Genomic DNA, 27,654 nt, shown 5'->3' on the forward strand with positions numbered 1-27,654 from the left:
GTAATTGCTGTTCAGCCACACAAACTTGCTTTATCCTTTATTGATGGATTCCCTTTGTTGAAGGATATGGATGCAGAGCAGAAAATGATCCTGTGGTCAGTCAGCTTTAGCTGTGTATCCGTTTATACATAATTATGAATTACACAACATGTTGGTGTTCTAACAGATGGACTCTTTTGTTATAGCCTATCTCGTGTGGTTAATATATAATATCTGTGTGGTGGAGGATGGAAGGCTCAGTTTAAACCGGTATAGATTATTTGTATGCAGCATCTGTTCAGATGAAGTATTTGCATGCAGAGGGCTGGACGTTGTTTTGTTGCATTCCTGCAGAGGGGTTGACCTTTGACCTGGTTGTTGCATTCCAAAGAGGCTCGTCCTGCAGCAGCATCACAGCCAGCCCTGCACTCACGCTGCTTTTGTGTTACAGAGAAACGATGTATGTTGAGCTAGCTTAGACAAGGCACTGGACACAGTAGCGAAAATTATCAGAGACGAACAGACACCATAGCATCGTCCCGAGTTAAAAGGAACGTCTTGTTCTGGGTCTACCACACAGTTAACCTAGTACGTAGTTAGCCATTTTGCTAAGCAGCTAAACCGCCATCGTATTAAGGTTGCTTTGTAGACACACAGCAGGCTAGCCGCAGACACCAGCGCCGAGGAAATGAAGGACAAACAAAAGAGAAAGAAGGAGCGGACCTGGGCTGAGGCAGCTCGCATGGTAAACAGTCTATTTTGAGCATTTCACTAGTTGCATGTAAATTATATATCAACTGATGTGAAGTTGTGGGTCCAGATGTGTTGTGTCCATTCTCCTCACGACCAATGCCTGTAACGTTAACGTTACTCGGTTGTGATATCAGCTAACTTAGGTTAGCTAGTAACATACCAGTGGTAGCCCAGCCAGCAGGGACCACATGTAACGTTATGGAATAAATGTATTTGGATGACATTTTACATGTGCTGCATGTATTTCTGGCCGCTGACATAAAGACCTACGCAATGCAACATGCTAACGCTGGCTAGCATGCTAACATCCACCTATCTTGTTTTAAGCTCTTTGTTTGCTATGCAGAAAGCTAGCTGAGTTAGCTCTAACTGTTACGCTAATTTCCACCTTAGGAACCGAGTAACGTGAAGTCAAGAAACGCCACACGTCTAACGTTATACAGTCAGTCAAACGTTACCTTGTTAAACACATAACGTTTATGTAATGGCTAACTTCGTATAACGGTAGCTATTAGATCGTTATGCTGACTACAATGCACGCTATCGTTTGCAAAGCTATTAGCTAACAACTAGCTAACTCAGCTGTATTATTATGAGTACAGTCTGACACAGAATGGTGCAGGAAAATAAAAGATGTCCTTACGTGTGTTAATTCAACTTGGCTCTGTCCAAAGATCAACGACAAGCAGTTGGATATTTAGGAAGGAGGTATAACAGGAAACAAATAAAAGGCAAACGTTTAAAACTAGCAAAGTGGTGGGGTTAATTTCACAGCAAGTTAACTTAATTTAATGTGTATTTAATAAGCACATGGACAGCCGAGCAGTTGGCTAACGTTGTATGTTGGATAAGTGAATTTCCGATTGTGTATTGTCGTGGTCAGGTGTGGCTTTTCACAGAAATAAGTGAGTATCCTCAGTGAGAACGCTGTGCTTTCACTGGCCATTTGGGTCTGTTTTGGTCGGATAGGGCTTTGCTTTCTACTCATATAACACGAGCTGGGATAGAAAATTACATTCAGTCTCTTAGCAGTGTCCAATAACATTAATTCCTAAAAACTGGAGATGCTGGAAAGGATTGGTATTCACAGAAAGTCGGTTAAAGAAAAAGTTGGGTATTTTTGAGAGCATATCCCTATTTTATTTATTTATTTTATTATATAAATTTAAATTTACTTAACAAATAAGCCTCACTGAGATTAAAAATCTCCTTTAGAAGAGTATCCTGGCCAAGACAGACAGCAGCACATTTCACAGACTTTAGACACACAATATATAACTGTTGCAGACTGTAAAATGTAAAATAACAGTGTGAATTTACCACGACTAATGCCACGTACAGACTACACAATATCAGCCTGATTATAGCCCGACGCGACCGTTGTACGGTGTTGGATCAGATCATGAATCACAATGAGTGTCTTACGCGATAATCGATTGTTTTATCTTGTGAAGTGTGTCATAGTAGACAACAACTGACGCCACATTTGGGACGCCCCATGTCTTCTCCCATCACAGTCAACACTTTGCTTTATGACAACAACACCCCAGCCTTTTTGATATTTCCTCTAGGGATGTTACCATGAGAGACTACAAAGGGAAAAATGATGGTGTGGAACAGCAGAGCTACTTTAGCAACCTGGTGAGAACTGTCATCAGCATCAAGCTAGCAAAGAATGTCATTTCTTCATAATGGAGGATAGGAAGAAATAAAATTCATAAATAGTGGCAGGGCTTTTACTTACCACAACTGCAGAGGGTACCAGCTTCATTTGAAACAGACTACATTTGAAATGGGCCGTTATTTTTTTATTCCCTCTGAATTATTCTATTTTTGCTCCCGTTTGCCCTGTTAAAGTTAATGCATCACACGGTCATTTCAAACTCAATGCTTCCTGTATCCATTTAAAATTAAAAGCTCCTTATCATTTTGGTTGAGAGAATCCCATCATTTTCTAAAAAGGCTTTTATTGTGAAACATTATCAGGAACTTGTAGAGGATTCAGTGGCTTGCATGGTTTGCATGCGGTACTTCAAATGTAGCTCCTGCCATCTGGTGGGGCTTTTTACATTACTACAGTAACAGTTTGACTTGGACATGAACAGCCATAGTGCCTGAAATAATAGTAATAATTAATAAAAATTATGACAAGAATAATCAGATTACATCACACACACGTGAACGACGACCAAGGGTGATTGGTCATTGGCCAGCGTAGTCAGTCATGTCTGTTGGCCAAGTCACAGCAAAATTTTCTGACTCCGCAATCGGAACAGACAAAAATGTTGTGTAGTCTGAATCCAGCATAAGACTCAGGTCACCATATCTTTGATCACAAAGGGGCAGTTAGCTCAGTCAAAGCATCTACAACCCAGTGCACCTTCCTCTATCTCCTTTAGTCTATTTTTGAAAACACTTAAGGAGACCTGGTTTTACACTGACTGCAGATGAAGTACATGGAATGGATTTAGTGTTTCATGGTCCTTCTCCATATTCCTCATAGTTGTCTTACAGGTACAGCTCACCATAAACAGTCCTGGCCACTTCATTGGGTACACCAATACAATCTTAGTGCAATCCAGTACAACAGTTCAGACACATATTCTGTTTTTTATGAAGCCTCTATTGGCCTTATTTTGTTAAAACTTTCAGTGAGGTGTTAAAGCAACATTATGCATTTTTAAACCTTAAAATGACAGCTTCAACATCGTTTAGATGGTACACTGATTTCTAATATAAAGAATAGTGCTGAGTTAAAATAATCGATTCATCCGATTCAAATCGGTATCGATTCTTAAAATCCGAGATCGATCTTTCAATATGCCCTGTTTCCCCCGGATGTGTGAAGCTTTAACCCTGTTAATCTCGCCGGTACTAAACAAGCCGCAGCACTAAGTTATGAACGACCGTAGTATTGAGAAGCTCCGATGTCACCGGCTCTTTTATCTGTAACTGTTACCTTACTTTTTTACATTTGAGTGTAATTTATTATCGTGCTGCAGCGTCTCCTCCTGCTGTCTGTGCGTCCTGGCTGCTGCGCCACTTTTACGCACACACACACAAACACACACACAAACACGGAATAAAGACACTGCGGTGGAGATGGAGAAGTGAAGATAACTTGAGCTGATGACAACTACGCTTGTTACTGTGAGTGCAATAAAACCTCCTTGAGGAAAAAGCCATTACTTTATCAATACAGCTGATCAGCAACATGTAAACATGAAGTAAAGTGATATTTCATTCTGCTCTGTCTGCAGTCTCTCATCTACCACCACTATTATTATGTTATAAACAAGCACAGAGTGCTTTCCATCTCATAGTAAATTGTTACTAACAAGCTGAAACAACAGTAGCTGTTTATGTTAAACGGTTTAGCTTCGTGTGTCTCGTATCTTAAAACTTACCGGTGGTCATGTGACCTGCAGGCAGTGAGTCTCTCAGCCGCGGAGGGAGGAGCAGAGAGGACAGCAGGACTGATACTGACTGATGTCTGTGTTCTTTATTCTTTCTAAACTTCACTCAGTATTGTGATTTCAGGAATGTGATTATTTTATTAACATTTTCATTTTGTTTCCAGTGAGATTTTATTGTGAGTTTATATTGTGACTTTGCTGTTTTAATATTACTGTTGCTGCTCTAGAAACATTTCAGGGTCCGACATTAACGGTTGCCTGAATGCCCGGGGCAAGTAAAAATAGCCGGCGGGCCAGCAGACCCTGCGCAGACATGCCCGATCGGGCCAGCAGCTCCGACTTGGACACACACACATACCGGACAGCCTCTCAGTCCTTACCCGCTAACGTTAGCTCATGTACAACACAGGTACCACACAGAAACTTTTACAAAGGGTCATAATGTGCTTCTAGTGACTGTCAAATCGCCAGCGAAAGTTGTTTTAAATGCGGACACGGAGAGCATGCTGCCTGCTCTCATGGGACAAAGATCCTCTGAGAAGAAAGACGGTTCACTCTGCTCTGTCGCCAGGAACAAACTGGGAGGCAAAGATCCTCTCTGAAGAAGAGGGTTCACTTTGCTGCAGGGTTCACCAAAACATTTTTGTTTTTTGTTTTTTGTTTTTTTTCTTTTAATAAATTGAACACACATTAAAGAACATACAAGATCCTGTAGAGAATTAATACATATAATACAATACAATAAACATTGTCAAATTAAATGAAGGAAGAGAATTTTTTTAAAGGCAAATTAAATATTGGGGATTTATGTAAAAATATCCATAGAGACATATAAATAATTATATAATTAAAGATATGTAGGCTATGTTAGGTGAATACTCCTGTCAGTGACCCTGACCACTAGCATTGGCAAAAGAACTGGAGTTGGTCCCCAGATGCTGCACTGTGGCTGCCCACTGCTCCCAGTGTATACAGTAGGATGGGTCAAATGTATGTAATGTGTTGAGAAAGGACAATAAAGAAAACTAGGAGATAACAAAAGAATAAAGAGATTTCAAAGACTTAAAAAATAAGGGACATGAATCAAACAAACAAGAAACGAGATATATCCCCAGTCATGCACACCCAGTTTTAATAAACTCAGTACTGTTTTTCATCACATATATTGTTTTGTCTTCATTCAATGGAGTTAGCACATATTGTTATTGCGCCATTGGTTTTGGCCTTGGTGCCCCACATTTTGGCCGTGATGCCCCAATAAATTTGTATTTATCAAAGGCCAAATTGGCCTTGACCTAAAAATATCTTAACTCCAGGCCTGTATTCGTGTATTTCCTCTCCTGTTTCTGTCCTCGAAGGGGCCATTTGCAGTGTGCTGCTTTTTTATGTGCTGCTGCCTCCGTTGGCTGAGCGTCTCTGCTGACGTAAGATATAAGTCATGGGCGAAAATATGCACCACACAGCCAGAAAAAGAACCCCTTAGGCAGGGCAAGTAAGAATTTAGATGGGGCAAGTAGATTTGAGAAGTACTTGCCCGGCAGGGCAAGTAGGAAAAAACCTTAACGTCGGACCCTGCATTTAGTTAGTTTAATCCTGTTGTGAATTTATTCTTTTAAAAAACAATTGCCTGTAAATGTTATGCTATTAGTTCTCTGAGAATCTCTTTCACATACTAGCAAAAATTGGTATTGTTACTGAAAAATCACCAGTCGAATCAATATCGGATAGAATCAGGACCCCTTGAATCTGAATCAAATCGTTTCAGGAAATCGGTGGCGATACCCAGCCCTAATAAAGAATGGTGTGTCTGTCATCCCACTCTGCACCCTGAATGTCTGTTGCTACACTATGAAGCAGGGTTTCCCCTCACATTCATTTATTTGTGGCAGCCCGCCAAAATGAACACATCTGCTGCCACAAATAAATTTTCTATTTTTGGAGCTGGACCTTTCATTAGGAGCGCTTCTGGAACATATATACCGATTCTTTATAGCACCACAATGTCGGGGCACAGAGCACAGTCTGGGCAGAGACTGAGCAGCAGAATGTCAGGCGTATTGAAAATCAAACATAATCATTCACTCTGCTGGGTCTAAAAGTTTGCATTCACTCTTAGCAGCTGCTCCTCTCATCCGTCGATCTTACCTGATCAGCTGTGAAGGGATCAACAGATCAATTAGCCACCCTGCGAGTCACAAGCTGCTGCTGAGGGAAAAAATAAGTCATGAGGAGCTCTGTCTGCACTGTGTTCACTGACCTGCAAAAACCTACAAATTGAGAGAGAAGACACAGAATGATACAAAGGGACACACAGGCATTTAAAAAAAACAAAATTACTCCCTAACCCTAACTTGTTGTCACCTGACTCCACACATACACTGTAATTCATAGGTGATGTTAGTCTCGCCACCAGACAATCAGAGATCTCCGCCTTCTGATAGTCTGGGGACACTCCTTTCTAAAGTGTGTTTAACACACCGGAGAAAACGGCCGGCAACAAAGCAACGCCTCTTGCATTTTTGAAAAGGACACGCCCTCCCGGAAATGTGTGCTCCCCCTTTTCTCGTCCGCAAGGAAACAAACACACAGAGCTTGAAAATGGATGCCGAGAGATTTAACTCCGTTTCCACAAGACTGTGGAAATGAAGGACTTACAGCGATTTTCAGTGAGCCACCGAAGGACCGCCCTGCGGATTTACTATTGGTTCTGCAACGTAGGGAGTTTTTTTAAACTCTGAAATTGTATCCGCCCATCTAAACACAAAATCAGGGAAAAAGACATCAGGCTTTAGTTAGCAAAGCGTCTAAAGACTGACTTGTGAGTTTAAGGTGACGTAGGCTAACTTTGGTGAGTGGTTCGGATCACCAAAGTGTAATACTTTACAGCTTCACACTGCTTTTTGTTTTGTTTTGTTTTATAGTGCTTCATCTGTATGTATATGTATAATTCTAATCTTTTCTTTTGATTAGAGCTGACCCGAATGCTTTAAAATTCTAATCGTTCCCATGGCAATCAACGTCAAAATCAGTTAATTTGTTTTAGAATTGTTCATACCCCAAAAATCCCATAAATTGAGAAATAGTTACCAATTATTTTTTTTTAGTTATCCTCAGACTAAGACACTTGAACTTAATGATAGTTTTGTGACTCTCTCATCTAATGTCAGATCACATGCAGGACTCAACAATAAGGATTGCCCGATTGCCCGGGGCAAGTAAAACTCAAGGTCGGGCATGTAAACTAACAACTCACTTGCCCTATCGGGCAAGTTGCTAAAAATAGTAAAAGTTAATAACTAATTGATAAAATAAATGTATTTTAAAATGTGCTCTTCGGCTCTGATGCAGCGGTCTCTCTGCCTGAAGTCACAGGCACATGCTGTGTAACAATGTCCTGCCCACAGCCCCCATTGACATTATTTTGTGCGACGGACGCTTCATATAATAACATAACAATATACTATTTATGGTGTTATGCCATCGTGTCATTTCTGTCTCTACATGGTCACGCATTAACAATTCTCCTCTGCTCTCTGTATTGCGCACGGCGGAGTTCCGCCACACACACAGGTGAGCATGCTGACCAAACCTGACTCCGAGCCTGGTGCAGTTTGTCAGCTGACAAAGTTATTGTTATGGACAGTGTGTAAATAACCATCAACAGACTGCTGTTACGCACAGACAAACAGCTGCTTGCACAGCAGTGCAGCACGGCACTCGTGCTGAGCGTGTTGCGTTCAGGCGTTGTCATGTAAATAACAACTTCCAGCACTTAAATAGGTCATAGCACAAAACAGCAGCATGTCAAGTGACTTTATACTTTTATTATATTCAATAAAATTGTATGTTCCTAAATCTTGAGACACCTCGTATGTAAGCTAGACAGACATTTCACCTGCTCATTACTGTGCACAAATGTACTGTATGTACTTAGTCCTAAAGAGCCCTTCTGGTGCCAGTAGATACATAGAAACATCCCAGCAGGCTGTGCTTTGCAAGCATACAAAAAAGTTTCACGCATGTGAAAATTATTTTTCATGCGTGTGCTTCACCTCTGCTGCTACAACTCCATCCTAGGGGAAACACTGCTGTGTGCGTTTTGTGCAACAGGTGGATGTGGTAGTCTACTGGTAGAGTAGAGAGAGAGCTAAGTAGCGTTGAAGTACAGTAGAGCAGTGCAGAGAGATGGAAGCAAAATATATTAAACCTGGTGTTAATACAGCAGAACTGAAGAGAGGGGTGAAAAATAAATAGAGGTGGGCATGGCTCAAGTAGGGCGCAAAATTATAGACGGAGAACGATTGACAAATTTTTCACTTTAAGCCCTGGCACTGTCATTTTTGTGTAGGAATTAAGCTACAATACATGACATATGTTGTTTTAATTAATAAATACAGTGTGAATAAAGATTACATAACATAAAAATAACAGCAGTCTTTGTTATTTGATAGCCGCTTAAATTAAACAATTTTTATAGGGCAAGTAAAAACTCACTTCGGGCAAGTAGATCTGTGACCAACTTGCCCGACTGGGCAAGTGAAAAAAAACCTTAGCGTTGAACCCTGACATGGAAACTGTAACTTACAACTTAGCCATCTTGCAAAGTATTCTTTTTCTAGCTATTATGGGTAATGGTGTGACCTGCGAGCTGACACAGTGGCTAATTGTCACATTGTTGTAGGCGCACTGACCGATAGCCTCCTATCCTGATATATTAAGAGAAAAAGAGAGAGTAACTAAGCAAGAGGTGGGACAAGACTAGACTGACTAACAAATGAAAGCAGGGCTGCAAACTGTCAGCAACTGCACATGTACAGCTGTCTGTGAGACAGGGATGATATTGATAAGGTCACAGTTTACGAAGCAGTCTTTCATGAATAACATTAGAAAGGATCTAAACTCTTCTGTGGGATTGCAGTTTTCTCGTTAGCTGCGAAACAGTTCACAACAGCTTACATCAGGACATTATAAAGAGTTTTTTGGTGTATAGGGCTGGGGCGACACATCGTCATCGACTACATCGGTTCAAACAAAAAAATGACGGCGTGCAGCAGCAGTTCTAAGAATTATTATATATATTATAATTATTGTGCTATGCTATGGCCAATTTGTGTGTGTGTGTGTGTGTGTGTGTGTGTGTGTGTGTGTGCGCGCGCATTTGTTAGTCAGTCTAGTCTTCTTAGGAGAATAAGTCAGATTATTGGTGGAGGTAATAATATACCAATGATGACATAACTATGAATGCAGACATTGATTTTTGCCAATAAACAACTGAAAACGTTACACAATGTCCCTTTAATGGTTAGCCTGTGCATAATGTTGAGCAGTAGATTAATCCATGTTTTATGTGCACACAGTTTTCTGTTCAGATATACAGGTCTTAAAAGCTCTTTCTGGTTTGTCCATCATAAACCACACTACAGGAACATTTCAGCATGAAGACAATGTATTGTATGTGGGGTTTTTTGTGTGTGTTTTTTTACCAGTATGTGGACTTGTAGTAGTTGGTGTCTGACTAGTATTGTGCACAATGGCCACACTGCAATATGCTTGGAAGTTGATGAAACACAGTGTTAGGTGGTTTCCTGGGGTCATGGTGCGTTCCTCACTCATATACGGCCGCTGGTGAATTTTAGAGCATTCTGTGACCAGCGAAAGTTTGCTCTTCACAGCTGTGTGCAATGGTCGTACTAGGTAACTAACTGAGGGAGACAGCTAACAGCTTACTTGGTTTGCAGTGAAGCACAAACATTAGCAGGATGTAAACCCGGATGCTCCATGCCTTGAAGCAGCGCGAACCTAGATGGTAATACTTTTTTTTTATTCATCATTTTCCTCCGCAGGCTCCACTTCACTCAGCTGCCCGATAAACCAGCTGCCTCTTCCCACTTTAACCTGAATAACAAACCAGGGCTCGGTTCACCGGTTGGATCCAAACGGAGAGCCGGGGCTAGCTGGGAGGCTGGCGGAGGCTAACTGGCTGCCCACTAATGCTCCACTAGCCGCACCCAGCTAGCCCAGGTTTGTTATTCAGGTTAAAGTGGGAAGAAGCAGCGGGTCTGTCAGGCAGCTGAGTGAAGTGGAGCCTGAGGAGGAAGCACCGGTTAGCTCTGGTTTCACTACAGGCAGGGGCGAGGAAATGAAATAAAACCTGAACAGCCAATCAGAACAGTCTCTTTCACTCCGCCACCGATTCAACATGCTCAATCAGCTGAAAAGCCGCCGATGCCACACACTTTGGTCGACAGCCGACCGTCGGCTTGGTGTGTCAGGGCCTTAACTTAAACATTGTTTTATTGAATGTTTTGCCTGCACCTGGGCAGTTTTAGGTGGTCAGAGTAAGATTTTGAGCCAAAAGCAAAACAGTCATTCGTTTTTCTATTGCACAGTGCGTGTAAAAACAAAACTGTCACCCTGTCAGAAACAAACCTAACAAAGCGTAATTGACAGCTAATAGACAACTAACAGCAACAACTGTTTTCAACACAGAAGACCGGATAAGTTATCACAGAAGACATTCAGTGTGTGTTTAATCATTATAGATTTATTCACAGTCTCCAAAAAGACACCACAGTTCAAGGCCAGATTACAAAGCTTCTGAAAGGGACACGATCACACTGGAGCACCACAATGGTTAGCCTCAAAATAAGGAAGTCCCTCACATACAGTGTTCCAGAGAAAATTAATGTTAGTAATGTTATGGCCTGTATGATATTGATGACCCCAGCGATAACGTCTGTAGTACACTATACTCAGTCCTGTTGAATGCTCGGTGGTGAGACAGACTCACACGCTTTGCTGGAAAAGCTCCAACTTAGTGATTCAATGTGCAGTTAATGCTCAAACATTCTCGGAAACCATCGGCTGTATTCGGATTCTGACTTCTGGCAGACGGCGATATAGCCTCTGGGGGCAGACCCCCGATTTTTTGGCATTCCGGTTTGAGGAGGCGAATTTCCGTTTCCGACTTCCGTTTATATATAAGTAAATATGCTGAACCATTGCGATGGATTCAGAGTTTGCAGTGACGCTAATTATGTTGTGTTGTTGTGTTTCTACATGAATTAACCAACAGTTCAGTTAATCACACATTCACTTTGCTTGGCACTCTGCTGCTCCAGACAGAGTGCCCAGAGTACGCTCTTCTGCTGTTCCCAGAGTGTGGTGCTCTGGATAACCAAATGGTACATTTCAACAGCACTCTGAATTTACGAACGGTCCAGTTTGTGCCAGAGTCCTCCGGCACTCAAAGTTACTACTTACTAATGCACCCAAAGAGAAATAGTAGAACATAGCTGTACCAGCAAAATAACCATGTGACATCATGGTAGATTTTGTCACAGTCCCATGATGGTATTGAGACATTTTTGTATCTCAATATCTCTTAATTTGATATATTGTTATCCCTGAAATCTAGACTTGTGGCCAGAGCCAGAGATGGACTTTTGTCTGACATTGTTTCAAAAACCTCAGTGGAAGAAAAAAAAAATTCAATTTTTTCACTTCGTTGTCATTAACGCACAGGTCCGAAATACACACACATGCACAAACAGGACCTATACATGCACAAAGTGGAGAGATGTCAGAGTGAGGGGGCTGCCTTGGTCAGGTGCCCCGAGCAGTTGGGGGGGTTCAGTGCCTTGCTCAAGGGCACCCCGGCAGTGCCCAGGAGGTGAACTGGCACCTCTCCAGCCACCAGTCCAGAAAAACAAACTTTAGAAAATATGTCTCAATTAACAATCAGATCATAAATGCACAGTAAGGTAAATAAAGTGCAAAACAGTCGCTGAGTAACTGTTCCTCAATTAACAATCAGATCATAAGTGCATAATGGAGTACATAGAGTGCATAGAGACACTCTGAGTAACTGTCCCTCATTTAACAGAAAATCATAAATATACAATAGAAATACACGTTAGGTCACTGTCACTTACTTAACAGTCAGATCATGAGTGCACAGTAAAATAAATAAAGTACAGCAAGTCTGCGTCTTTATACCATAAATAACAATCGGGAAAAAAATACTGAAAAAAAAAGAAAGTTCACAGAAGTAGTCACTCCTCAGTTAACATTCAAATCATAAGAGCACAGTGAAAACATGAAGTGCAAAAAGTCACTGAGTTAATATAGGTTCCACTAACAAGTCATCCATTTATGCACCGTCAGTAAAAAATATGTGCAACAGGTACAGACCACAGTATGTAGTGTGCCCACAAGACCAGCAGTGCGAACAATAAGAGAATACGGTATATTACTCGGGATGCACCGAAATGAAAATTTGTGGCCGAAGCCGAATAATATTAAACGCTTGGCCGTATACCGAATACCGAATACCGAATATCGTTGTTTAGTTTTTCATTAGTTTTTGCAGATGAACCCCCTCCAAATTAGTGTTGTCACGGTACCAAAATTGGATCCCACTGTACGATACCAATGAAAATATAATGGTTCTGAGTAGTATCACGACACCACAGCGAAAATGAGGCAGATGTGCCTTTTGTCATTTATAAAAAGATAAATCACTTTTCTATTATAGGCTACATCAATGATATTTCAAAGGAATAAATTACTTATTGACTTACTCATACTTCAAAAACAGCATCAATAAGTGATGAACATAGGGGGGATCAAAATAAAATAAATAAATAAATAAGAATAAGAATAATAAGAATCAACCAGCCACCCTCCTCCCCTGACAAGTAAAGAACAGTCCCTAAAGTGCGGTGAGGTTTGTGGGCCGTGAACAGCTCGTTTCTCCTCTGACACGTCACATACCTGTGTTCGGCTGGCTCAGCTGTTCAGATACTTCTGGGCAGTCCACATGCCAAGATGAGGATATTCGCCTTTCATTTCTGCTGGTGGTTGAAATCTGTAGGCTGCTCGCACAGCAAGCTGAATGATTTAAGCCTATTTTGCTCACTCACAACTATTTTTAGTCACAAATGCGGGTGTGGTGACGTACGCATCGCCACACTGCAGACATTTTACTCCTTCCGTCACCGCACGTTGTTTGATTGCGTTATCAAAACACACCGCTATTATTCGGCCTTGCTTTTAACTTATTCCACCGAATACCGAATGTGTGTTTTTTGCAATATTCGGCCAAATATATTCGGTTACTGAATATTCGGTGCATCCCTATATATTACCTATACAACGCGGCCATTACGCCAAGGCAAATATAGTAGAAGACATCATAAGTAAGTCTATAATAGTCACAGAAAACAACTCAACAGTAACTTTAACTAATTCATACCTTTAGGAACTGTTTGTGATCTATGGATCCAAAAAGCCTCTCTCTGTAAAAGAGCTCTCTCTCTGTCTCCCCCTCTTTTTTAGTGGTTTGACTTCTTCAATTCCCTGATATCTTGAAGAACAAACATTGTGACCTGCTGCAGTAAAATGTCTTGCTACAGATGATTTTTCATCTTTGGTTCTAATACTGCTTTTGTGTTCGGAAATCCGGGTCTTAAGCTCTCTCTTAGTCTTACCGACATAGCATAAGCCGCAAGGGTATTTTAACAGATACACAACCAACCTGGTCTTAAAAGAAATTCTACCTTTAACCTTAAATTTTTTACCTGAATAAGGATGTGTAAATGTATCACCTTTAATCATGGCGTTTCACTGCACACAACTATGGCAGGGAAAATTACTGACAGATAATAGAGACAAAAAATGTTGGGGCCGAACATAACAGTCAGCTCTGATCAATTGATCTCTCAAATTAGCAGCACGCTTCTGAGCGAAAATAGTGTTTTTTAAAAAATGGCCTACATTAGGATCGCTAGCCAAAATGTGCCAGTGTCTCTTAATACAGTTTTTAACATCATAGGAAATATCAGGAAAAGTCAACGCGCAGACCAGGTTTGAAGTCTTAAAGGAAGATGGTTTAAGTATTAATAAAGTTTTCCTATCAATTTTTCTCACTCTCTGGAGACAGTTGTCAATAATATTTTTATCATAGCCTTCAGCGCTAAAGCGGGCACATAATTCAATGGCCTGCTCTTCAAAGGCAGTTTCAATACTACAAATTCTCTTAATTCTAAGTAACTGGCTATAAGGTAAGCCTTTCTTGAGACCCGGAGGATGGTAACTAGAAAAGTCAAGTAAACTGTTAGTGTCTGTTTTCTTTCTATAAACCTTGGTCTCCAGGCGTCCTACTTTACTAACACAAACATCCAAGAAGGAGACAGAGACATAACTATACTCCAAAGAAAATTTGTTAGAAGTTAGGATAGGAGTTAGCATGTTCTTAAACATTGGAGTTGTCCTAGTGTACCAGAAAAAATAAAAAACACATCATCAATGTAGCGGTACCAGCACTTCAAGAAAGGAAGAAAAGGGTTGTTATGGTAAACAACATCCTCTTCAAATTTAACCATGAAAAGGTTAGCATAATTAGGAGAACAGGAACTGCCCATGCTAACACCTTGACATTGTAAATAAAAAGAATCTTCAAACTTGAAATAGTTTCTACTCAAAATGAGTTCAGACATCTTTAACAAAAAATCGGTAGAGGGAGTGAGGACCTTCCTTTTACTAAGATAATAAGCCAGAGCCTCTAAACCATCAGTATGTGGCAAAGAAAGTCGCTGTCTTCAATAATCATCTGTAGCAAGACATTTTACTGCAGCAGGTCACAATGTTTGTTCTTTAAGATATCAGGGAATTGAAGAAGTCAAACCACTAAAAAGAGGGGGGGACAGAGAGAGAGAGCTCTTTTATAGAGAGAGGCTTTTTGGATCCATAGATTACAAACAGAATTTCCTAAAGGTATGAATGAAGAGCTACTGTTGAGTTGTTTTTTTGTGACTATTATAGACTTACTTATGATGCCTTCTACTATATTTGCCTTGGAGTAATGGCCGCGTTATATATAATATACTGTATTCTGTTATTGTTCGCACTGCTTCTCTTGTGGGCACACTACATACTAGGGCTGGGCGATAAATCGATTTTATCGATTAATTCGAAATTGTAGTTTAGGCCGATTTGTTTTAATGAAAATTGAGTTTCTAGTTAAGTAGTAGTTCAGAGTGGGCTCACGCCTCCCCCCCGCGCGCTTAATACACGGGGAAGAACTCGTTCAAGAAAGGGAACAAGTTCTTCAGCGCTTTTGTGTGCACACCTGGGTCTGTGTGCTCACCTGTGTGTGTGTGTGTGTGTGTGTGTGTGTGTGTGTGTGTGTGTGTGTGTGTGTGCGCACGCGCGCGCGCATCAGGGCCGAACTCCGCCGTGCGCGACACAGAGAGCAGAGGAGGATTTTAGACGCACACCGTGTAGGGACATAAATGACATGCCGTTGTGTAAATAAGATAAATAAGTGTTACCAACGCCAAGCTGGCAGACCCCTGAACCGTAGTAAAGGGACCTCCAAAGACCATGAGCTCCTTTAGCTTGTGTTAGCTCATTGTGGCAACAACACATAAACAACGGGACTTTGTCTGCGTTAAAGAAGGGCACTTTATTTTCAGCGCTGCAGGGATGATGCACAGCTTCTCTCATCAGTGTCTGACTTTTACATAGAGGGAAATAACTCACAAACAGCATGCAGAACTGCGTAGGCTTCTTCACTGTGGCTGCTCGATGTAAACAACATAGCACATGCCTCACTTTCTTCCTGGGGTGCATCCGTCTGACATCACACACCGCACCCGGCGCACTAACGTCTCATATCATCTACATCAACTACACACATACACAGCTACACACACACACACACACACACACTCCGTGAATCGGATTTTTTGTGAAAAAATCTGAGATTTTTTTTTAGGCCATATCACCCAGCCCTACTACATCCCGAGTAATATACCGTATTCTCTTATTGTTCGCACTGCTGGTCTTGTGGGCACACTACATACTGTGGTCTGTACCTGTTGCACATATTTTTTACTGACGGTGCATAAATGGATGACTTGTTAGTGGAACCTATATTAACTCAGTGACTTTTTGCACTTCATGTTTTCACTGTGCTCTTATGATTTGAATGTTAACTGAGGAGTGACTACTTCTGTGAACTTTCTTTTTTTTTCAGTATTTTTTTCCCGATTGTTATTTATGGTATAAAGACGCAGACTTGCTGTACTTTATTTATTTTACTGTGCACTCATGATCTGACTGTTAAGTAAGTGACAGTGACCTAACGTGTATTTCTATTGTATATTTATGATTTTCTGTTAAATGAGGGACAGTTACTCAGAGTGTCTCTGTGCACTCTATGTACTCCATTATGCACTTATGATCTGATTGTTAATTGAGGGATAGTTACTCAGCGACTGTCTTGCACTTTATTTACCTTACTGTGCACTTGTGATCTGATTGTTAATTGAGGGACAGTTACTCAGCGACTGTTTTGTACTTTATTTTTCTTACTGTGCATTTATGATCTGAGTGTTAATTGAGGGACAGTTACTCAGAGACTTTTTGCACTTTATTTACCTTACTGTGCACTTGTGATCTGATTGTTAACCCTATGGGCCCGAATGCCGCATAGTACATCCAAATTCACACCTGTTCTTCTCTGTTGATTTTCTCCGCGACCGTGCGTCATAGTGAGAAGCGCATATCACGTGAAGCAGCGGAATTGTAGCTTTCCGACAAGGCGAAGCACTTGTCGGTAGTCCAATGTTTTCACAGCGAAAACAATGATAAAGTTACACTAAAATGATGTATAACAGAGCTTTCATACAGCTCTGCATACACATTACTCTTGGATGGATTACTCGCGAATGCAGGGTTGCACAGAAATGCCATGCATATCACATGAAAGTACAGCTTTCCAGTGATACCACACACATCATTGTGCTGTCATCCCATCATGCTATAAATCCAGATTAATTGTCTACAAAATAAAAACCTGACGAATTTCTTTACAATCCATTATACAGATCTTGTTATCAGTCACTTCATATAGTGAGGAATATCGTATCTTACCACATCTTAGGCTTGCGTGTGTTTCTCCCTGTCTATCCACATTTGTAGTCCAGCTTTCAAGATGCAAATATCTCCATATTGTCCAGTTGACACTCCATCAAACTTTGTATGACAAGACCAGCCACTTCACCTTTGCGCACCCAGACAACTGTAGCCTAATTATGCATGCATGACAGGGCCGTAGTCACCATATACATTGAGGGGGACATGTGTCCCCCCCAATGCCCAAAATGCCCCCCAATATATAACTGAAACTGAAAAACAACAACAAACTTTGTTTACAGCGAACAAAGTGGCAAATATTATCTTGGAGGACATCATTGCACTTGGTTGACTATTTTTCTATGATCCTAGATGTAAATATTGCATGTTTCTTTCAGATAAAACACATTTTTGACTTGTGAATGAGTCAATGGAATTTCTTGAAATAATGAAAAAATACTGGCAATCATGTCCGCCTGGCACAAACCACATGTTTTGGACAGCTGTGAAGTGACAGAATGTCCCACCATCATGGTTCTTATATTGCCAGATTCCAGAGAGTCTCCCCTCTTCATATATGGCAGAATATGTCATTTCCCCAACTTGCTATGGTGAGACACATGTAAAAATGTAAGAATTTAGTAACACGGATTTGTTTGTTTTTTTAATTGATATAAAAATTAATATAAAATACAGGCACATAGAAGGACATGGAATGATGGCAAATCTGGATAGCTCACATTGTCCTGAAAAAAAAAACAAGATAAAGCATGTGTATGTAGCCTTTATAATGACTATGATATGAGCTTAAAAGTAAAGGCAGTAAAAATACCCCAAAAACGCCTAGGGCCCATAGGGTTAATTGAGGGACAGTTACACAGTAGGAAGTTCAAAATATATTCGAATATATATTTTTTATAAGTTTGAACCTAAATTTGATAATTCGAATATCATTAATAATTAATTAATACTATCAATAATGTTGTATATCTCTGCGAATCCCGTTTGGGCGGAGATGGCTCGCGCACAAGCCGGGCCAGAGAGGGACATAGCGACGGAGGGAGAGGTGCCGATGGAGGAGCCCGCTGCGCCAACACCACCCACTGTGCTGTCTGCAATGTGTGACCTGTTCAGGGAGACATACAGGGAGAGTGTTGCACCTGCTGCCTCCCTGTCTACCCTTTTTGAAGAAGAGATGAAACCAGAATGAGACACCACCACGAGCCGACCAGGATCCACTCTTGTGGTGGAAAACTACGCACTGAAGTATCCAAACATTGCTTAGATAGCGAAGTTGGTCATACCTGGCACTTCAGTTAGGTCAGAACGGGTGTTTTCATCCGAGTGTCACGTTCAGTTTGCGCCAGCAATAAGCAACTTATTTTTTGTGTTTTTTTGTAAAAAACAAAAAACAAAAAAACAAATGAATAAAATAATAATAATAATAATAAATTTGAATATTATTCGAACTCTACTAAATTAATTCGAAAATATTCGCACTCAATTTCATAGTACTTTTGACAGCCCTATTACACAGTGACTTTATGCATTTTTTATCATGTGCATTTTTGATCTGACTGTTAATTGAGAATTTGGTACTTACTCTGCCCCCTTATGCACATATTTTTACTGTTTATGAACAGAGTACATTATGCCAATCTATATCCGTTTTTGGGGCATTTACTGCTATTAGCTATGACATATTTTCTAAAGTTTGTTTTTCTGTTATTTCTTTGCCTGTGAGTTGGCACTATATTTTATGGTGGAAGTGTGAAGTGTTTTTCACACACCTGGTCTGATTGCTTCAAGCGTATTTAAACATCACTTCCGTAACCATAGTTACACACTGAAAAAGACTTTACTGTCAAAACGTCTGTGTACTGGTACTGCCATCCAAGCTGGTTTATTAAACTGAACTAAAAGGACATTTGAGAGTGCTGGCGTTTTTCCCTTTTTTACTGTTTTTTAGTTTTTGAGAGTGCTTGCTTTTTCCTGTGTGATTTAGAAGTTTGCAAAAAGAAATCTATTGATTTGAAGTAGGTATGCAGGACATTGTTTTTTGTTTTTTTTTGCCGATACACGACATGCTGATATGTAACAACTCATCTGATCGATGACCAATACCGATATCTATATATCCAAGTTTTTTCTTCACCTCATTTTAGTGATTATCAAGTCTCTTCTGTAGTACAATTAACATCATATTATGCATGCATTCTTTTCAGTGTATGTTATATTCAGTCATTGTGCAAAATAAGAAAAAAGCATGTTGGCTGATACTTACTGTTCATTTTAAGCTGATACCGGCTGATACCGATGATGTACCGATTTTGTCATACATCCTGTAGGAGCCATGTTGTGTTTATTTATTTATTCTGTACCTCCAAAATACAGGGGGCAGTATTTCCTTTGTTTACTGACCCTACCCGGATATTGGCGGGGGGTCAGGCAGGTTACTTGAGGTTACTCAGTGTTGCACAGATGTGGCTGATTAGATGGGAGAAGCAAACAGTTTTCGACTGTGCTTGTGCTTGTGCGTTTTTCTGTTTATAATTTATGTGGACAAGTATTAAGTATGTGGTTTCCGCAAGAAATTAAATGAACATTATTATTTAAAACGCAAAGGAAGTTTTCGTTGGTTTATTGCCTTGCCCGAGTACACGTCAAAACAAAATCAATCAGCATCCAGTAGTGGCTACAGGACCAGTCACACATCCCTAATTTTAACCCAAACCACGATTTTTTTCCCCGAACCTTAACCAAGAAATCTCTTTCTGACTGAAAGCCCTTGAGGCAAAATTCTCCCAACAGCAATATGTCATTGTTTGCTTATGGCCGTTACAGCTAATTTCAGAAATGTTGACATGAATGATGGCTATAAAAGGCTTTCCTATTGTTTGCATGGACTGGACAGAAACAAAAGAGGACTGGTAAATGAAGAATAAATACATACATGCGTACAGTAAATAGATGATTGATATTGATGACCCATATTTTAACCATTGAAAATTCACTTGGTCACAGCTCTCTCTGTTTGTACAGTGGTGTGAAAAAGTGTTTGCCCCCTTGCTGATTTCTTACTTTTTTGCATGTTTTCTGCACTTAAATGTTTCAGATCATCAAACAAATTTAAACATTAGTCAAAGATAACACAAGTAAACACAAAATGCAGTTTTTAAATGAAGGGTTTTATTAATGAGGAAGAAAAAAATCCAAAGCTGCATGGCCCTGTGTGAAAAAGTGTTTGCCCCCTAAACCTAATAACTGGTTGGGCCACCCTTAGCGGCAACTACTGCAATCAAGCATTTGCGATAATTTGCAGTGAGTCTTTTACAACGCTGTGGAGGAATTTTGGCCCACTCATCTTTGCAGAATTGTTGTAATTCAGCCACATTGGAGGGTTTTCGAGCATGGACCGCCTTTTTAAGGTTATGCTACAGCATCTCAATAGGATTCAGGTCAGGACTTTGACTAGGCCACTCCAAAGTCTTCATTTTGTTTTTCTTCAGCCATTCAGAGGTGGACTTGCTGGTGTGTTTTGGATCATTGTCCTGCTGTAGAACCCAAGTTCGCTTCAGCTTGAGGTCACGAACAGATGGCCGGACATTCTCCTTAAGGATTTTTTGGTAGACAGCAGAATTCATGCTTCCATTTATCACAGCAAGTCTTCCAGGTCCTGAAGCAGCAAAACAGCCCCAGACCATCACACTGCCACCACCATATTTTACTGTTGGTATGATGTTCTATTTCTGAAATGCGGTGTTACTTTTACGCCAGATGTAATGGGACACAGACCTTCCAAAAAGTTCAACTTTTGTCTCGTCAGTCCACAGAATATTTCCCCAAAAGTCTTGGGGATCATCAAGATGTTTTCTGGCAAAAATGAGACAAGCCTTAATGTTCTTTTTGCTTAGCAGTGGTTTTCGTCTTGGAACTCTGCCATGCAGGCCATTTTTGCCCAGTCGCTTTCTTATGGTGGAGTCATGAACACTGACCTTAACTGAGGCAAGTGATGCCTGCAGTTCTTTAGATGTTGTTGTGGGGTCTTTTGTCACCTCTTGGATGAGTCGTCGCTGCGCTCTTGGGGTAATTTTGGTCGGCCGGCCACTCCTGGGAAAGTTCACCACTGTTTCGTGTTTTCGCCATTTGTGGATAATGGCTTTCACTGTGGTTCGCTGGAGTCCCAAAGCTTTAGAAATGGCTTTATAACCTTTTCCAGACTGATGGATTTCAATTACTTTTTTTCTCATTTGTTCCTGAATTTCTTTGGATCTCGGCATGGTGTCTGTAGCTTTTGAGGATCTTTTGGTCTACTTCACTTTGTCAGGTAGGTCCTATTTAAGTGATTTCTAGATTGGGAACAGGTGTGCAGTAATCAGGCCTGGGTGTGGCTACAGAAATTGAACTCAGGTGTGATCAACCACAGTTATGTTTTAACAGGAGCTGGGGGGCAAACACTTTTTCACACAGGGCCATGCAGCTTTGGATTTTTTTCTTCCTCATTAATAAAACCCTTCATTTAAAAACTGCATTTTGTGTTTACTTGTGTTATCTTTGACTAATGTTTAAATTTGTTTGATGATCTGAAACATTTAAGTGTGGAAAACATGCAAAAAAGTAAGAAATCAGGAAGGGGGCAAACACTTTTTCACACCACTGTACAAACAGAGAGAGCTGTGACCAAGTGAATTTTCAATGGTTAAAATATGGGTCATCAATATCAATCATCTATTTACTGTACGCATGTATGTATTTATTCTTCATTTACCAGTCCTCTTTTGTTTCTGTCCAGTCCATGCAAACAATAGGAAAGCCTTTTATAGCCATCATTCATGTCAACATTTCTGACATTATAAGCAATAAATGACATATTGCTGTTGGGAGAATTTTGCCTAAAGGGCTTTCAGTCAGAAAGAGACTTCTTGGTTAAGGTTCGGGGGAAAAAAATGTGGTTTGGGTTAAAATTAGGGATGTATGACAAAATCGGTACATCATCGGTATCAGCCGGTATCAGCTTTAAAATGAACAGTAAGTATCAGCCAACATGCTTTTTTCTTATTTTGCACAATGACTGAATATAACATACACTGAAAAGAATGCATGCATAATATGATGTTAATTCCACTACAGAAGAGACTTGATAATCACTAAAATGAGGTGAGGAAAAAACTTGGATGTATAGATATCGGTATTGGTCATCGATCAGATGAGTTGTTACATATCAGCATGTCGTGTATCGGCAAAAAAAAAAAAAAAAACAATATCCTGCATACCTACTTCAAATCAATAGATTTCTTTTTGCAAACTTCTAAATCACATAGGAAAAATCAGGAAGGGGGCAAACACTTTTTCACACCACTGAATAAGGCTTCCTGTGGATCCTTAAAAAGTCTTAAAAGGGATTGAATTCATTAATCCAAAAACAAGGCCTTAATTGGCATTAAAATGTCTTAAATCAGTCTTTCAAAAGTCTTAAAAATTTTAACACGTGGCAAGTAGGATTTTATTATTTTTTTCTGACATTGTAATTGGTCTCAAATCTCAAAATAATTGGTAACATTTATTTTTAAAAATAATTTACGGAATGCCTCTCGCAGTAACATGACGCAGTCATGATAGTGGAACCAACAAAACAGTAATGTGGTTGCCGCTGGAACTCTCAGAGCAGATGCTCGCTGCATGTTAGCTAGCTGCTTGGTCGTTCATGTAGCAGTCAGTTTATCTTGGACCTCATGAGAAAGTGTAAATTCAAGGAAATTGGCTGTCCAACCAAGATTTTTCTGCATGGCTGAAGCCGGGACCAGGCAACGTGTACGAGGCACAGTGTATTCTGTGCAAGAAATGTTTCAAACTCAGCACAATGGGAATCAAGGCAGTGGAGTCCCACATGCACAGCGCAAAACACAAAGCTGCAAAATCAAGCTGCCAACAAACGCTAGGTATTTCCCAGTTCTGTTCTACTGTCATCTCTACCATGCCTCCACCCCCATCTCCGATATCAACAACAGGGACAGCAGCACCAAATCTCCGGGCAATAGGCTCGTTCGAGATGAACTGCGCCTCGCCTGGAAAGTAAACGAGATCAGGCGGCTGCAGCAGGAGACGGTGACAAATAGCCGCGGTCAAGTCGGACAGTTTCCAGACAGTTTCTAGCAGCCTTCAGTCTGTACAGGAAGTCACAGAAACACTTGCATCCTGTCCGATATGATGTCAGTTTATTAAAATATTGTCAGAGTTGTATATAAGTTTGTTTTCAGTTTCCAGTCGTTTTAATTGTGATAGATTAATTTATTAAAATGCTTTACAGGCGATCTGTAGTTTATGTTCATGGTTTAACCTCCATTTGACATGAATTCTCATGTAAATCAGCATCATATCAGTTTGCTGCTGCAGAGCAGACCTGTCCCCTCAATTACACAGGCTAAATAAATTGTGTCTGACTATAAGGTTAATACTCTGAGAGGAAAAAAAACACAAGACAACGGCTTTCATTAAAGATCAGTCAGATATATTCAGGGCTTCACATATGTACAGATGTTATTTTAAGAATCCTCACATCCCACTGACCACAAGTCTCTGTGATGCTAAACAGGCCACTTCAATAATTAAAACGGTCCAATCCAGTCTATACAGTAGACTCTGTATAGTTTATGACGAATGTATTTAGTCTCTAATGACTAAACCTCACCATCAGTTCACACAACGTGTTTTCTGTTACAGAATAAACCTCCAAATTACACAAATAAAACATGTATATCTGAAATTCAACAAAAATTAAAAGTTTATCTAAAACGTCATATTGTTGAGTTGACATCTAAACCAATCAGCTGTTAGATCAGGTGAGAGCCAGGCGATGCAGTCGTGGAGAGCAACTGCAGCACCTGGCACTAAAAACTATATGGCCCTCTCCCTCTTGTGGTTTTATCGCCGTCCACTTTTCTAATAAGCCAGAGCAAGTTGGGATGAAGTCGGACACAAAACTAACCGGCATACATTGTGCTGCGATCGCTGGTGATCAAATCTGCGCAGGCCTGGCTCATCTTGAACAAGCCTATTGTTTGTGTGTACGCCTACACTGAAAGCAGAGGTACTGTGGTCTCTGAACACCGTGACAAAACACCAGTCATATACAAGTCAAATGAGGGAGTCAGAGACTTATTCCGTGCAATGTTCCCAGACTCTGAAAGTGCGCACTTGTTAGCCTGCAGTTCCGACAAGCCGGCCTTCATCAGCAAGTTTGGATTAGCCCCGTACATTTCAGAGCAGCAATTTCAGCAATTTGAAACTTTTTCAATGGACCAGAAAGTCATGTTTTATTTTAAAATAAACATTTAGGTAAAATTGTCTGTAACTCTATATAATTGATGTGGTGGGTTTTTTCCCATTTGTGTTTATTGTGAAGTTGGTCTTAAATTTCATTTCAAGTGGCATTAAAAAAGTCTTAAAAAGTCTTGAATGTAGCTTGCCTTAAGCTGTAGGAACCCTGTGCGCAGGCCTGGCTCATCTCGAACGAGCCTATTGTTCATGTGTACACCTACACTGAAAGCAGAGGTACTGTGGTCTTTGAACACGGTAACAGAACACCAATCATACAAGTCAAATGAGGGAGTCGGAGACTTATTCCGTGCAATGTTCCCAGACCCTGAAATTGCGCACATGTTTGTATACGGTTCCGACAAGCCGGCCTACATCAGCAAGTTTGGATTAGCCCCGTGCATTTCAGAGCAGCAATTTCAGCGATTTAAAACTTTTTCACTGGACCAAAAAGTCATGTTTTATTTTAAAATTAACATTTAGGTAAAATTGTCCCTAACCCTATGTAATTGATGTGGTGGGGTTTTACTCCCATTTGTCTATATTGTGAAGTTGGTCTTAAATTTCATTTCAAGTGGCATTAAAAAAGTCTTAAAAAGTGTTGAAATTAACTTCCCTTAAGCTGTAGGAACGCTGTGTATACATTTTCAACTTTCAAATGTTAATATTCGACTCAGCCTTAGAAATGTGGTATTAGCGGGGTTATAATAACAGTTGTGAATCTTCAAACACTTTGTGTCAGGAATGAAAAACCTGCATACATTACTACCTTCTACTGCTGCTTCTCTGTCTCTCCTTCTTTCTCTGTCTCTGACATGCCACTGTTTCTGCTGATATTATTCTTGATAAAACTTCACTGTAAAGACTACATATTAGTCTAGAACTGTACCAGCTTCTTTTCTATGCTTTTAATAGGCCAAATAATAATAGCTCTCAAACCCTTTTTGAGTTAGACGATCATGTTAAATCATCAGAAGAAATTTAACTGTCTCAGCGATGGCACTTTCACTTGATTCTAAATAGATATTTGCCATGTTTTTTTGTCTTCACTGTGCAGAAGTATTGGTCAGTTTGTGTGATAAAACCAATGTTATTTGTCAATGTTTTTCAGGTTTTGGAGAACTTCTCAGATGCACCCATGACTCCTAAACAAATCCTCCATGTCATCCAGACCAAGGGTCTGAAGGAAATGCGGTCAGACACACAGACACACACACTCACACGGATACATGCAGACTCAGTTTTTTGTAGAAATGTCAGCTGCTACTTTTAAAATGGTAACCACTCATAGGAAACAAGCTGTTTTCTTGAACCTGATTGCAGTAACTAATGTTAGGAGTGTTATGTGGTGAAGTTGTGCCTTTTTTAGTGAAGAACTACAAGCTCAAAGTAGGATTAAAAAAGATGTGCAGAAACACTGTGTACTTTGTCCATCAGGCATTTGTCCATCCTTCAATCCAGACTGGATCATTGCATTTAAATAAAGCTTCCTAACTTTTATTCCTTCTTTTTTGTATTTGTCTAGTGTTTTTAGTAGTCAGTGAACTGATCACACAGCACACACACATCAACTGTAAATCTGTCAATTAATGTGTTTATAACTGAGGTTTTTCTGTTTCCTTTTACATGGACTATGTGGCCTGCTGCTGACCGAAACAGGAGGTAGGTTGGAAGACCCTCAAACTTTATTGCATACTTTTTGTGCTTTTATATGAATTAAGGCCTATTCTTGCTCTTGGTGCATTGTATTTTCATGGTTAAGGCAAACACAACACAATGTGTCCAATACTGTAACTATGCCATTTTTAGTTACCTTATATTTTGAGTAATTAAGGTACTATGCTGTTAAACGTCAGCTTGATTATAAGCTTAAATAAAGTAACTGATCAAAATTCTTTAAAGTTTGTGTTTTAACAGATGCTTTGGAGAATTTAAATCTTAAGTGCAACTTAATTTGGTTTCCCATTGTCTCAAATGCCTATGCGCACCAGAGTAAACACATCAACTCACATGGAGTTGAGTTGTCACACGCGGCAATGTCTGGTTCCGGTTCTGACTTCTGCAACAATTTTTAAAAAGTTTTTCGTTTTTGGGATGCACATCTTACTGTTTGCTGTCCCTGTTTTAAAAAGTGCCACGACTTGGTTGCCATTTTCCCCATAATGGTTGTCAGTAGCAACCTTGCAGCCATTACCGTTGAGCCCTGTATATCATGATATCAGTTACGGCTGTACCCAGCTCAGAATTATGTCCATCAAATCAGATTTTGCTGTTTAATGAAAAAATTTGACTAGTCGTTCCTTTTTTATGCCGCCACGCTGGGCTGTAGCCAGAGGCATTATGTTTTCGGGTTGTATGTCCGTTCCATTCTTGTGAATGCGATATCTCAAGAACACGCTAAGGGAATTACTTCAAATTTGGCACAAAAGTCCACTTGGACTGAAGAATAAGCTGATAAGAAGTTGGTGGTAGAGGGTCAAAGGTCAAGGTCACTGTGACCTCACAAAATATATTTATGGCCATAACTCAGAAATTCATATGCTAATTATAACAAAACATCACACAAATGTCTAGTAGGATAACATGATGATGTGATGACCGTTATATCCAAAAGGTCAAAGGTCAACTTCACTGTGACATCACAATGTTCTGCAAAAACACTTTTCTACCTATTACTCAATGTCATATCTCAGGAACAGAAGAGGAGACATTTGGTCAGATACTGAATTGGTGACACTAATTTTTAAAACTGTGCTGATTTTATAGATCTCACTGTCAGAGGGGGGGATGTGGGTGAAGCATCCATGTTTGTGGATGTAAACTGTAAGGAAAAGAGAATAGTTCAGCGGTCTGTTCAGGCTTACAGCAATGTTCACCTAACATAGAAAACAAGTTTACCGTGGTAATGACGGAATCGGAAATGTGCAGCACTTTTTGCCGACACTGGATGTCAAACAAAAGCCAGAGACTGTGTCATATTATCTACCTTTTAACTGTAAATTCACCACTTCTGAGCAGAAGGTAGAAGATAACATTATTTCAGAGCCTTATATGCAAAGTCTCTCTTCATCTTTCCCTGGTCCACAGCTGCCTGTACTTAAGAGTTCTGCAGCAAAATCTAGGGACCAAAACATCCACAAAAGTACACTGCACAGCACACTGACTGGCAAAAAAGACTGCTTGATTTGGCAATCTTAGTCCACTGGGGGGACTTCAACTGATAATTCACATTTTCAGCTTTCAGGGGGCAGCCCTAATGTCAATATTCATA

At 40.2% G+C, this 27,654-nt stretch overlaps 1 protein-coding gene across 4 annotated transcripts in view; it reads left to right on the forward strand.

The window, feature by feature from the left end:
• Positions 1-347: 347 nt before the first annotated feature.
• asxl1 (ASXL transcriptional regulator 1) overlaps positions 348-27,654 on the forward strand; it is a 62,271-nt gene continuing 34,964 nt past the window's right edge. For 2 of the 4 annotated variants that reach the window (XM_033628213.2, XM_033628215.2), the window contains exons 1-2: positions 348-724; positions 25,495-25,578. In XM_033628213.2, coding sequence (XP_033484104.2) covers positions 668-724; positions 25,495-25,578 — 141 coding nt within the window. In that variant the 5' untranslated portion in view covers positions 348-667. Of the gene's footprint in view, positions 725-3,846; positions 3,883-25,494; positions 25,579-25,603; positions 26,046-27,654 lie in introns of those variants that run through there. The other 2 variants (XM_078170356.1, XM_033628214.2) reach the window with 2 other exon arrangements.

This window comes from Epinephelus lanceolatus, chromosome 8 (genome assembly GCF_041903045.1).
Source record: "Epinephelus lanceolatus isolate andai-2023 chromosome 8, ASM4190304v1, whole genome shotgun sequence".
Taxonomy (NCBI): domain Eukaryota; kingdom Metazoa; phylum Chordata; class Actinopteri; order Perciformes; family Serranidae; genus Epinephelus; species Epinephelus lanceolatus.